Source organism: Pantherophis guttatus, chromosome 1, assembly GCF_059756535.1.
Source record: "Pantherophis guttatus breed Tessera chromosome 1, ASM5975653v1, whole genome shotgun sequence".
NCBI lineage: Eukaryota > Metazoa > Chordata > Lepidosauria > Squamata > Colubridae > Pantherophis > Pantherophis guttatus.
This window is the reverse complement of record NC_142063.1, coordinates 170,010,558-170,025,067: the sequence shown is the minus strand read 5'-3', so window position 1 is coordinate 170,025,067 and position 14,510 is coordinate 170,010,558. Positions and strand designations below refer to the sequence as shown.

General features: G+C 36.5%; 1 protein-coding gene across 3 annotated transcripts in view; it reads right to left on the bottom strand.

The window, feature by feature from the left end:
* NBEAL1 (neurobeachin like 1) overlaps positions 1-14,510 on the bottom strand; it is a 116,208-nt gene that overhangs the window by 57,956 nt on the left and 43,742 nt on the right. For all 3 annotated transcript variants that reach the window (XM_087885143.1, XM_087885142.1, XM_087885140.1), the window contains 9 exons: positions 13,762-13,845; positions 12,422-12,520; positions 11,095-11,675; positions 9,363-9,495; positions 7,606-7,725; positions 3,552-3,855; positions 2,569-2,654; positions 1,144-1,233; positions 146-314 (listed from right to left, as the gene is read on the bottom strand). In XM_087885143.1, coding sequence (XP_087741269.1) covers positions 146-314; positions 1,144-1,233; positions 2,569-2,654; positions 3,552-3,855; positions 7,606-7,725; positions 9,363-9,495; positions 11,095-11,675; positions 12,422-12,520; positions 13,762-13,845 — 1,666 coding nt within the window. The remainder of the gene's footprint in view (positions 1-145; positions 315-1,143; positions 1,234-2,568; positions 2,655-3,551; positions 3,856-7,605; positions 7,726-9,362; positions 9,496-11,094; positions 11,676-12,421; positions 12,521-13,761; positions 13,846-14,510) is intronic.

Here is a 14,510-nt window from a genome sequence, read left to right as displayed (position 1 = left end):
TAAAAATGAAATGCAGACTTTAGCTCAAGGGCAAAAAAAGTAGAACTATCACCTAATGAAAAAAGATATTAAAACCAGGGAATGCATCTCTGTTTGGTCTACTGCTCCCTTTGAAATGATGGAAAAGGCTAATTATGTCCTTTACCTGAAGCTTTGGTGGAGGTTAATACAACCCAATCTCCTTCAACAGGTGTCAACAATTCATGGGGCAGAGCTTCTACCTCTGGCCTCTCAGGCAACTGCTCATCAAGGTAACTGATCTGCTCCAACAATGGGAACAGAACATTTAATCCGCCTATGCAGTTGATCATATCCTTTAGAAATACAACAGGGTGAGGGAAACAAAGGGGAGAAGGAACAATCACAAGTCTGAAACCAACAACAGGAAAGGCTTTTGAAAGACATGTTATATTTGCATAAAAGTATTAGAACACCACGGAGCAATTGATGTGTCAGAAATAGCTGTAGTAGGTCTTAGAGAAGTTTGGATTTTAGGAAAAAAAATGAGCCAATTTTTCAGAAAAAAATCAGTGCATGGCATCAGTGCAGATAAACACACCTTTTAATGCATTTTCATAGGAGAAAATAAAGATCTACAAAAGACTACAAATGGTTCCAGATTAACCAATCAATAATGAGATGCTGCATTTAGCTCAACTTCTCAGGGGAGCAGTTAGCTAATCCAGATTCTCAGGTTTCAGCTAGAAAGATCCAATTTTTTTTTTCAAGACATGCAACAAAAAGCCCAATTTTGTACAAATACTTTAAGAAAATCACTTTTCAGTGATTTAGCCAAAGATATCAGCCATGACTAACATTCTAGAGAACTACAGAAATGAATTTAAAGTCCATCTGTCTGCAGAAGGAACTTCTTTTATCATCTGGAACTATCACTATTAGGCAGAAATCTACCCCTACCACATCATTCTGGAACACATGCAGCTTTATATTTAGCTTTTGTCATGTGCAACCCTTTTTCATATATATATAATTCCCCTCACCTCCAAATAAAAATGGAATGGGAAATCAGTTCCTGATGCCATGCATTGTTACTATATGATATGGAAGCTTCTCATGACATTGCTTTCATCCAGGTCATATAAAGCAACACAGCTTTAGCATTAAATCACCGGAAATGCTCACCTTGATGTCCCAGTTCACTATTTTGTTCCCTGTTAACCTCCCATGTAAAAGATTTGCAGAAAGGTCAAGACAAATAGGGCTTCTGCAGGCCTATCCATTGAAAAAGAAAAAAAAAAGGGCTATAACACATTCATAAAGCAGACCAGAGGTTATCTTTTGCACTCTTTTTTATATGAAACCCAATAAAAAACAACTCCCCCCCCCAAAAAAAACCCCTCATGAACCAGCAATACTTTCTATGTGCTACCATAACCATGAGTTATTCTTTCTGATTTTATCCGCCTGTCCCATAAGATCTGGCAGAAGAGGTATGTTGCAGTTCCCATCTATTAAAAAGTTCCATCTGATGGGGGCCAGGAGATGGTTTTTTTCTGTCGTGGCGCCTGCCCGGTGGAACGTCTTTCCTCCTGAAGTGAGACTGATCTCATCCTTTGTAGCCTTTCCTCAAAAAATGGTGGTTGTCGACAGGGTTGGGGATATCAAGGAACAGTGAACTGATGAGGTAGCTACTCTGTCTGCAACATTGAATACACTCTCTTATAATCTTTGAATAATAATATTGTTTTTTAATTGTGGATGATGTTATTAAGATTGCTCACTTTATGGTTTGTTTTAATTGTAGGCTACTCAAGTCACATTTTATGTGGCAGGGAAGGAAGGAAGGAAGGAAGGAAGGAAGGAAGGAAGGAAGGAAGGAAGGAAGGAAGGAAGGAAGGAAGGAAGGAAGGAAGGAAGGAAGGAGGGAAGGAGGGAAGGAAGGGAGAGAGGAAGGAAGGAAGGAAGGAAGGAAGGAAGGAAGGAAGGAAGGAAGGAAGGAAGGAAGGAAGGAAGGAAGGGAGAGTTTTGCTCCTAATTCAGCAACTATACACTTGCCAGGCAGTTACACACCTGTGGCTGCTAAGTAGATACTTATCCCAGTAAAGAGGGAGTACAGATTCATGCCCTAATACATTCAATCCCAAACTGATTGACTTGCTTCAAATCTGCTAGACGACATTGTTAAGCAATCTCCACCCCATGTCCACCACGCCTACTAATCCTTTTGAAGAATGCCTTTGTTGTTTTTATGCTTAAAAGGCAGTCTTCATTGTATGTATTCTATTTAAAAGCAACAGAGTGCTTAACTAAATCTGAAAAATATATTGTAGTTGATGATCTGCATAAAGCTTTTCACAATATTTTTATAGCAGATGAATAGGCTTAACATTTGAAATATTTGAAAAAGATTTGAAAGTATTTGAAATGCCACAAAGTAGGAAAGAACCTTTATTCATTCTTAGAAACTGGCATTCTACTTCAGAAGAGAGGGCTTTTTGCTTGGTTAGCATGGCAAATAGCTGGAGGTTAAATGACCTTCCTCCAGTTTCTCTACTTCTAATGATAAATCATATTTAAAAGATAGATGAAAAATATGTTAAATACTACCTTAGGAGTATAGTGAAGAAGTATTTTGCTGGGCAAATCTGCCAGTTCAGATTCTTGGGTCTTCCAAGGTGTTAAACAATTTGGACCTTCAACATACAGAAAACAGACATTGAAGTTTACGTTTGTGGTCACATTTTTAATTACATTCTCTCTTGTTTCAAATAAACTAAGTTTGAAATTGTCTCTCCACACTAAAAGCAGCAGACCAATTCCCAGAGGCAACGGAAAAGTGAGTGAATGCCTCTATTTGTAGGTAACATTTCAAATTTGTTTTCTGACCAAATGGGGAATTTTATTTCTTTCTAAGGCCATATTTATCTTAAAAGACAAGTTACATAGTATTTAGAATTAGCATTTCATAACCTGGAATTTTGCAGCTGTACTGAACTCCCATAATTCTCAGCAGAACAGAGAAAAGCAGTGGTAAATTAGATAAACACGTAATACTTTTAGCAATCACTCATTTTAATCTTAAAAAAAAAATTAAAAACATCCCCCAAAGGTGGGGGGGACTTCATCACTACTTTATACTTATTTTTGGAATAAAATAGAATTATTGCAGTCATGTTACTCAACAATACAACATACACTTCATGCTTCTATAATTCAGCCTGAGAGACATGAATATTTTCTGCAAGCTTTTACTGTGTTTAAGGCCAATATTGTCACAGATGTAAGTCAGACACGGATTGGTAGTATTATCCAGGCTTTCCTTTTAATAAGTAATTGAAAGAGAATTTTTAAAATGAACTCTAGAACATACGCATTATATTGTGTGGGTGGTTGTCCATAAAGTAGTGAGAAAGCAGAACACAACATAAGGAGGATCAAGGCAAGTTGTTTTTCATAAAAGGCAAAAAACCCCAACAACTGTATGTAAAATAGTTATGAAAAGCAATGGTCAGATCAGAGAAACAAAGAGATAAATAACAAAGAGATAAACAACAGCAGAGAAAAAGTAATCTCCCACCGAAATTGCTCACCTGTCAAATATAAGGCTTTGATGTGAGATAGCTGTAAGGCTTCATGGAATATAATAACAGAGCCAAGCTGGCCTTCCAGAGAAGTGGGGCAGCCCCACTCACTATCTTGAGTTCCTGCGGAGATCAGCTTGGTGATAAGTTCTGGTTTTCCCAGCAGGCCACCCCAGCTGCCTGGTCCAAGGATCCCCCCAAATGAGGTCCGAGGGGGTATAATTGGGGATGAAAAAGGTGGGTCCGGGATTTGCGATGGTGGAGGAAGAGTTGTTCTCTGACCAGCTGAACCAATGCAGCAAGAAGTAAACGGCTAGAGAATTTTTTTCCCCAGTGGAAAAAAAGAGATGAACAATTAAAATAAGATTGGACGCATTCAAATTTAAAGTGGCCAATATAATCTAGAGAATGAGTTTAAAAGAAAATAGCATATGTATGCACCCAGAGTCTTTTTGTCTCGCTGGCAAAAGAGTTGTCTGTATAAGCACACATATATATGGGCAACAGGGTTTTAGGTACCCACAAAAGGACTCTAGGAGCCACAATATGCTTGCCCCGATTGGGAGATAGCTGTAATTTTAAGGTGCTTCTTTAAATTACCTTTGACATTTTAAATCCTGTTTGTTAAGGAATCCTGTCTCGCAGGTCCCAGGACACCAGCCTTTGTGGCCATGACACCCACTCTGTGGGACACCATTCCTCCTGAGGTGAGACTTGCCCCATCCTGATGCCCCTCAAAACATGGTTGTGTCAACAGATTTGGTAATCTCAAGAAATAGTGAACTAGCGAAGTGGCTACAATGTCAGCTATACTGAATATGCTCTCTTCTAGTCTTTTAATAATAATATTGATGTCTTTAAATTGTGGGATGTTTTAATTTGTTCGTTTTATGATTTGTTTTTAATTTTATGCTACCTAGAGCCACATTTTGTGAGATCTATATAAATACGATGGATGGGTGGATATTTTCACTTTGAAAATTATTTTTCCCTAATTTTATGCTACATATGATATCTTTTCTCTGATAAATATGCTCATTTACTGTAAAGTCTCATCACTTTTTATACTTTATGCTTTTATTCTTTATTAGGACCTAACTGACATAAGCACTGTACATGAAGTGGATGGGGAAGCAGAGAAGAATTCATTATACTTATAGACACTTTGTCCCAGATATTTCTACAAAACATTAGTATAACATATTTCATTTCAGTCCAGAACAGCTGTTTCATCCCATGTGTTTTCTTCTGGCAGTGTTTAAAAACAGCTGTTTTGGTTGCAAACTTCATTTCTGCCATATTACATTATATATGTCTGCTGCTAAATTTAAAATTTGGGTCATTTTATTTGGAAAATGAGTTTTTTGTTTGTTTGTTTCTCATTAATATGGAAATAGGTCACAGAAGAAGGGAAGAACTGATCATGGAGATAAATATTACCCAACATATAAATGAATTATATATACCCAAATAAATGCCTATCAAGAATTCTAGAGAAAACATTAAGAAATTTGGCTCAGTGTCTAGAAGAGATGTTTGGTTAAGTTACTGCTAATTTGAAAATAGAAATTGGTCTTCAGTTGGAATATCTTTTTCTCTTTCCATTTTTGAGCGAAGACTATTCGTGCCGCTGTGACTATATGCAATAATAAATAATTTGTATCTTTCTTATATTTTCTTTCTATAATTCCCAATAAGAAAAATTCCGGTTTGACCTCTATATCTGTTAGCAAAATTTCTTCCAGCCAGTTCTTTAGTAAATTCCAAAATTTCTGCGCCTTTGGGCATTCTCACCACATGTGGTAGTAATTCCCAACAGTCTCTCCACACTTCCAGCATATCAAGGATTTCCCCTTATTCATTCGTGCTAATCTTGTGGGGGGGAGGTTCCACCTATAGAACACCTTTTAGAGCTTTTCCTTGTAGGAAGTTGCTAGTGTGATTTTTAAATTTTTTTCCCATAAACTTCGTTTATGTTAAATTTGGATGTGTGTACATTTCTAATGTTGACACCCAATTAGGAATTTCCATATAATTATTTATTTTTATTTTTTTCCAAATATCCAATAGTGCTCTCCTAATATAATGCCTCCGGAAGTACTGATGGGCTAAATGTTTTTCCTCCCATAGAATAGCGTGCCACCCTGTCTGCAGGTCATGACCTTCTAGTGCCAATAGTCTTGTGTTTTTAAGATGCATCCACTCACTTAGCCAAACCAACACTGCTGCCTGATAATACTTCGTCCAGTCTGGTAGGCCGAATCCTCTTCTTTCTCTAGCACCTTGTAATAATTTGAATCTGATTCTCGGGTCATTTCCCTTGCCATATGAATTTTGAAATGAATATGTCCAAATTTGTAAAAAAGTATTTTTTGAGCCGAATTGGTTTGCATTGAAATAAAAACAACATTTTCGGAAGAACATTCATTTTGATGGTAGCTATCCTGCCTATTAGAGATAGCTGTAATTTTCCCCATTTTTCCAAATCAGACCTAATTTGCACCATTAATTTGTCATAGTTATCTTCTTTAAGTGTGATGCATCTCACTGTCAATTGAATCCCCAAATATCTTATTTTTTTCGTAGTCTGAATATTTATCTTTCCCTCCAATTCTTTTTTTTGCTCTTCAGTCATGTTTTTAACTATCATTTTTGTTTTTTCCTTGTTTATTTTCAGGCCTGCTACTTCCCCATAGTCCTCCAGCACTTCCATCAGCCTAAGACCATATTGTACAGGTTCTTCAATAATAAATACAAGGTCATCCATAAATGCCTGTACCTTAAAACTTTCTTTTTTTACTTTTAAATCTTTGATTTGTTTGTCTTTTCGAATTGTTCTAATTAAAGCCTCTAGTGATAAAATAAAAAGCAGTGGTGATAATGGACAACCTTGCCTTTTTGGATTAAAAAATTCTTTGTCGTTTCCCCATTTATCACCACTCTGGCTTCTTGTCTGGAGTAGATTGTTTTGAACATCTTTATAAATTTTCCCCCAAAATCCATATTTTAATTGTTCTAATATGAAGTCCCATTTGACGTTATCGAATGCTTTTTGCGCATCGATGAATATCAATGCCATCTGTTTTTCATTGTGGACTTCATAGTATTCTATCGTATCCAAAATAATCCTAATGTTGTTCCTTATATGCCATTCAGGAAGAAAACTGTTTTGATCAGTATGAATAAAATTCTCTAAAATTTTCTTTAGTCTTTCTGCCATAATTGTCAGGGCTATCAAGGGGATTTCAATGAAGCTACTTTAGCCAACAGGCTTTGACCAACAGGTTCCTGGGTTCGTTGCCTTCTGTCACTTCTCAGATGATAAAATAGTTGAAAGTAGGAGTTTCTACCAAGGATATTCACATACACAGAGAACTCCACCAGAAAAAAATAAAATTTATCTTTAAATAAGATTTTACTCAATTTTGGAGTTTTGAACAATACAAGAACTAAAATTTATCATTTGACACTTACTTTTCCAAATTTGCAATATATATTACCAAGAAAAAGTATATTATTGATAAACCTATACAAACCCCCCATGTTTGTGAAATATTTCATGAAACATATTATATTTCAAAAAATTATAAAGTATATTTCTCTGGCAGACAAAACTGAAAAAATATGAACATTTGGAGAATCATGCATATGTATTTCAATGAAAACTTAAAACATGGGGAAAAAAATAACTTGGCAAACCAAACCTGGCAAATTCATAAGTTTAAGAAACTTAAGAGAAAGCAACATACTACCTTAGCAGAAATAATGCAGGGTCTCAAAGATTAAGATTCTATCTTCTCTGAGGCTAGAAATACTGAAGGACTGACATTATAGCATACAGAGCTTGTCCCTGTTCAATTCACATAGAAACTGGTGATCATTCTGGAATGTCTCTGTAGGAGGCCATCCTACTTTGAGGTGATATGCACATGTCAAATTAGCTCATTTTTGTTAGTTGGACAAAGCCTATGTGGCAAGTTCAGGTATATGTATATTTATTGGTGATACTTCAGCAAAAGCCTCTAAGGAAATGGAGAAATACAAATAATAACAAAGAACTTACTTCATTCAGGGCAGGAAATCTAAGTGGTGCTGAGACTTTCTGTTGTCCATTTACATAAATATAGACAAGGCTTTGACCAAAGGGCCTTTTCCCAGGCATGTGAACAATGCATATATTGTGCTGTTGAAAAAATATTTAAACAAAGAATCATCATCATGTCTATGGAACAGTTAGAAGTGGCTAATTGATGTTGTTCTTTTATACCAAGGAATATTTACTCAACCACTGCCAAACTTCACAAAGGAAATTCAGTAATCATGCTAGTACTCTGATTTTCAAATCCCTAGCATATTGGGGAACACCCCAATCACAGAGTTGACAATGAAGATGGGATCTAGGGGGAAAGGAGGAAGGTAAAAATTTCGGCAATGGGAACATTGTTGTTTAGATTGGTAAAAATGGATAAAGTTGAAACCGGTAGGAGAGAAAATTTGGAGGGTACATAGAGTATTCTGCAAAACTGCAGAACAAATTCTCAATGGCAAAGAACAGGCTGCCCAGATAGTCCCTTATTTTATTCCGAGCTCTCATACAGATGCATCATTTCCCAGGTTAAACTGACTGGGCAGGAATTCTGTAACTGTACCCTCACTGCACTCATCTCGCATCCTTGCCCTGCACAAAATCCCTTAAGCATCTCTTTCTCCTTGTTTTTTCTATTGATAATCTTAGGTTAAATGAACATGGGTCACTACAAAGAACCATTGCACATTTCAGATTAAAGCTATGTTCTGCAAAAAAATGTTTCCCAGGGTCATTTAAATCAAGATTAATACCAGTCAGAATAATGATTTATGAATCATGTATTATGATTATTTGGGCTAGATGTGTGATAGGCAGAGAAGACAATGAAAAGGTTGAATGTAAATCATCATATTTTGGTTTAATAAGCCAAAACAGCCAGGAGCACTGCATCTGTGCATGCAACCCTTCTCTGCCTTGAGAGATGACCCATTAATTAAGTAATTAACCAATCAATCAGTCAATCCTAATCCCATTCAATTGCATTTCAGATAATAAATATCTACAATATTTATAGTTTAGATATTGTATCTAAACTGGGAAGGCATTTAAGTCTTCTTAAATGAAGACTTCTAAGCTTAGTACAATGATCCAAGAAAAGAAGAGAGGAAAAAGGCAAAACAGGAATTAAAAGGGCAGGAAAAATGATTATCTGCATTTCATTTTAGAGAAATAGGCTAAACCAGGGGTGTCAAACTCAAGGCCCAGGGGTCAGATCCGGCCCATGGGGTGCTTAGATCTGGCCTGCGGGGCTGCATTGGAAACAGCTAAAGACCAGCCCGCAGTGCCTCTGCCAGTGAAAACAAAGCTTGGAAGGGCCACACGCAGCCCTCCCAAGCTCCATTTTTGGCTGCAACAGCCTCCTGCAGCCCTCTGCCAGCGAAAACGGAGCTCAGGAGGGCCGTGAGCGCTTGAGCCACCACAAGGGCCCGACACAGCAATGTCCAGCTGGCCACGCCCACCCTGGCCATGCTCACCCGGCCCTCTGAGGTCAAACACAACCCTATTGTGGCCCTCAATGAAATCAAGTTTGACATTCCTGGTCTAAACCATGCTAATAGCACCAAACCCAGAGGTGTCAAACCCGCATCGTCACATTGTCATCACATGACGTATTACGACTTTTCTCCTCTTCACTAAAATGGAAGTGGGTGTGGCCAGCGTGTGATGCATCCTAACCCATCCATTGAGTCCCTCTTATATATCTGAACAAAACTCTAAACATCTGCTCTTACCCAAAGAGAATCATAGAAGCAATGGTCTGATAGCATCACGGTAGCATACTCCTTCTTTGTACATACGGCAACTACTAGCATTCCAGAACATGTAATGAATGCTTCAAATCCCATCCCACTAGTTGTAAAAAAGCTATAGAGAAAAAACAGGATTTAAAACATGGAATGTTGTGAACTATACACACACAACCTATTAATGTTAACCTATTAATACACACATACTTTCCAGTCCCATCCTGGATCTTTGGTATAGTAGAAAGCCTTACTAATTCACATCAGGGGTGGAACCTTTTTGAACCCAAGAATTAAATTTTTGAGCAGGCACGCTCTCAGGAACCAGATTCTTTTGCAGCTAAAGGCAGAACACCAGCAGTACCAGAGGCAAAATGTGGAAAGGCAATCACCCACAGACTCAGAAACAAATGTATACATTCATAACTCACTTAGCAAAGCAATAATGGAGTTGGCAATGAAGGAGAGCTCTGAACATCCCTCTCACAGCCCTTTGCACCCTATAGTCAAATCCAAGCCCAATGATCAATAATTCTTTAATAATGAATAATTTAATAATGAATAATGAATAATAAAAAAAATAGATGCCCTATTCTCTAAATAATGACTTAGAGAATAGGGCATCTTTATTCTCAGATAATCACACTTAACATTTGGGGGGGGGAGGTTGTCACAATTGTTCACATCAGTGATACTATGCTATGGAACAGTTTGTCAGCGATCCTAACTTACTGCACACCCAGTATCTTCTGAAGGTGGACCCACTGTCTACTTCCTATAAATTTGTTGCAGGCAACATTTTTATAATTCCATCCTTAGGTGCCACTATAATTTCTCTTTATAAAATATTTTATTTTAAGGCACAGAAACTGAGTGGGTTTAAAGCACCTTTAAAATACATAAATATATAGTAAATTATGATCCCACTTCAGTAGGTGGCACTCATCTCCAGTAATGCTGTATTAAATTCCAAACATTCTATTATAAACAATATGCCATTGAACATAAATATGTCCTCTGACAATTTAATCAAAACTGGACAATTTGTAGAAGTACATATATCTGTATATTATCCATATATATTCGTATCTATCCCCATATCTTTGTATATATTGTAGGTTTAAATAACTCAGAAATATTTTCGAAGTAATGTCACCCCCAATTGTTTATTGATACAACTGTTAAAAAATACAAATGAAAACATCATTTCTTCTCCTAGCCAATTTTCCTGTATTATTTTTTAATTACCCAGGCCAATTTTTTTATTCCACTTGAATGGTTTTTGGAATTTTTCTGTGTATTTCCCAAATGTACTATTATTCCCATATTTAGAATTGTTTAGTTTTTTTATGATGCTTTTAATCTACTGTATGGGCAAGTCATTTTTATTAGGTGGCCTTATCTATTGAAGTTGCCCTTATTTTTACTTTTATTATTACCTACCACAATTACCATTATACTTTTGGGGTCTTAGAAAACTAATGAAGAATTCATTAGAAACTCCTGACTTTGGTAACTACAGAGTATGCTATTTGGGACACCTTTTGAAGCATGCTAGCTTTCTTTGTTTCAAATAACAATAATATTTGATCAGGGCAATGCAGTATAGGATACACGTAGAAATTTAGTAAGACCAAAAACTATACTCATCATTCAGGCCACCTAGGAAATGTCACCGAACTTAGGCTGGTTCTTCACCTTTCCAGCCTGGAAGCCATACCTGTAAAGTTGCTTCCTCTTGCCGCCCTTGCCGTTAGCATCTGGAATCATTTGATGTTGATCCAGGCAAAGCCATGCATTGAAAGCAAATGCAGAACCCGGCCACTTGTGAATAGCCGGCACTGCTATGCCTGCCATGCTATGGGACAAGTCAAAATACTGCAAGGCGTTGTCCAAGCTTTGCTTTCGAGCCATTGTAAGAATTGCACGCATCACAGGAACAACATAAGGATGAGCCAGCTTTGAGTCTTTAGTCCTTAGCATCTGAATCAGCTGATGCAGTTCTTCAGAGCTCATTGACAGGCTCCCCAAAGAACCCAAGAGGGCAATCAGGTTCTCAGCACAAGCTCCATGAAGTTGAGGGTGCTTGTTGAGTGTTTCAATGATACGGATGACCATGTTTGTGTTGACGCAAATTGCACGACTCTGCCTGTTAATGCAGCAAATCCGCTTCAGCAAATTTGAAATGAAGATTTGGAGATCATGCGACTCCAGTTCTGGAAGCCATTGAATCAGCAGCAACAAAGGCTGAACATTGTTTATGCCCAACATCCCAACTGATGCATGGTCACCTTCAACCGCCTTGGTGAAAAGCAAATTAAAGATTACTGCAAGCACTTGACATATGTAGAAACTCTGCTTAAGAACAATATTTTTTAAGACAGACTACAATAAGGAATCTTGTGGCCCCTCAAAGATATACTGATTTTTCTCAATAATTTTTGCTGAGCTTTGACATATCTCTATTATTGGATTGTCTAGCTCTCTGAAATTAGTCTGCCAAAGCTTATGTATTGGTAAGCCTTTAAAATGATACCTTTTAATTTTTTTTATCTGCTGCAATTAAGTAAGAGAGGTTTAGATAATGCGGAATATTGAACTGTTAACAAGAGCCCTGAATGAGCAGAACTCTTACACATGCCTATGCATATAATGTACATATTATATACACATAAGTACATACTTTTACGAATTCATAAAAGTCATCAAACGAAAAAAAAAGAACTGGAATTAAATTGCAATTAGGGAAATTCTTATGCAAATCCAAACTGTAACTAAGATAAGAGACACAACCAAGTCCTGTTTCTATCTTGCATGCATTACGAGTCAGCAAAACAAACTAATGTTGTCATTTTAATTTATTCCTCTGTGTGTGTGTATGCAAACTGTAGGTTATATCTCAAGCAACTTGTCAACATGATTTGGAGGTATAAAAACTAAATCTTGTTAACCTTTAAAGAGGCAGAAGATTCTCTGTTGTTTTGATTGCAATAATTTAACATAGATATTATACTTAAATTATATTCAAAACAAGAAAAATACCACACCATATTCAGAAGTTCTTCAAGTAGTTCTTGTGAAGGCTGACCCATAGATTTTAGAACTTCAAATATATGGGCATAACCAATTCGTTCCTTGAACACTTCCTAAAGAGTAAAATCAGTATATATTAGCAGCATATAGCTAAGAAAGGCAATGTTTATCATAACAAATAATAAAGATTTATAAGGATCAATTCAAATTCCACTAGTATAAGCATGCATACTTTATATATGTGCTCCCATATATGCATTTTCACAACTTTGTCAGCCTGTCATAATTTTAAGTGAATTCTAATATATTTGGAATAAAAATTCAATCAACTTGTTTTTTCTTAGTAATCAATACATAATCAAATTTCCCCCCAGTAGTTAATATAACAGTACGGTAATAGCAACTACTTAGTTGGTCAACAGCCAAAGTTGAATGTATTTCCTTGACAAATGTTTTCAGAGATGAAAAATACAAATAGGATAGAAAATGACTAAGCAAGTTGCATGGAACAAAGGAAAAAGTTTAAAAATTAGATTACAGGAGTACGGGTTCAAAATAATTCAAATGGCAAAAATATTTACTCGTTAAATGAATGTGATTGTGCTTTGCTATATAAACAGCTATAAGTGATGGTGAGCAAGGATGTTCCTAGTTTCCACCACATATTGCCAAGAAAAGAAAGATCAGATCTTTGTTTTCAAGAGAGTATAAAGGGCAGTATCAGAAGATATGGGCAATTGATTCAACCTTCTTCAGTGGGCAAAAACAGAGATATTCTGCAGAGGAATGCCACTGAATTGACTTTTTAGAACAGTAAATAACACATTCTATCTAGCCAAAGTGAAGGCTGTGATAGGCAAAAGCTATCTGAAAGATGGGAGATTGCCAGAAAAGATCTAGTTGAATTGTAAATATCCTGTGGCAGAATAAGACAAGCAAAATACTGACATACAGTGACACCACAGGTGAAGAACAGGCGAAGAACATAATTTTTAGATGCTCAGCTACCATATAAGAATAAAACGAATCACAGCCAGACGTTTGTATATTATCATATTAAGATGAAAAGTTATAACCTAGATATTTTCTTGAGGGGCTGGATTTCTTAAAATACTTCTTGGGTAATTTAAAAATTACCACACCCACCATCCACTCTAGTCTTCTTCATTTTGCTAAATGGTGAGATCTGCCTGAGTAGCATTGCCTCACTGTACTGGCATTTGCATGGCTGCACTTTCTGTAATTTGTTTCAAACTATAATATGACCACTGTTAGTCCTCATCATTTCAGCAAGTACAATAAAAGAGCTATCCAAAGACAAGAATTCCAACTGCTCTGAGGAAGCCATGCTGACCTTGGCAGCTGGAGATCTGTGCATCACTGCTGTGAGAGCCTGAATAGCTGATACTGCCAAATGGTCCAACTGCCCCTGGAATACCTAAAAATCAAAAAAGATACCATGTATTAGGCATATAAGGACAAATTTGACACTCTAATGGGCACACCCCACCCTTCTTGTGCCACAATGAAGAAAAAATGTTCCTTGGCATGCTTCCCAATCATCAACCCAAAAAAAGAACTGGATTTTATAACACCACAACCTACAAGCAAGAAGACACAAGAGAAGGGAAGCCATTTCAAGGAGAAGAGAACCCTTCACATGTACTCATTTGAGACAATCTGACTGACAGCTTTTCCTCATGCTTTAAATGGATAATCTCATGTTTTAAATGGACAACCTCAAAAGGGTGGTATGAAAAAGGAAAATCTTTGGAGCTTCTTATCAAGCAAATTTTGTCACATATGTTGGTGAGAAAGTTTGGTTTTAGTGGATAATTGGGGTAGTATTAAAGTGTGCATAAATTAATTCCTTACTTCAATTATATCTTCACTTCATAACCCATGCCTCATAGTACTTTCCTTTCAAAAGAACCATAAATCTTTTGATTTCTTTATCTTATTAGTAGACGGTTTTACTATTTAAAATATATTTAAAATAAAGTATATTGCCATTCAAATCAGTTGGTTAATTTGTGAGCCTGAACAATAAATAAAGACTATTTCATCTGCAGTACAATACATCGGAACAAATATATATAAAAT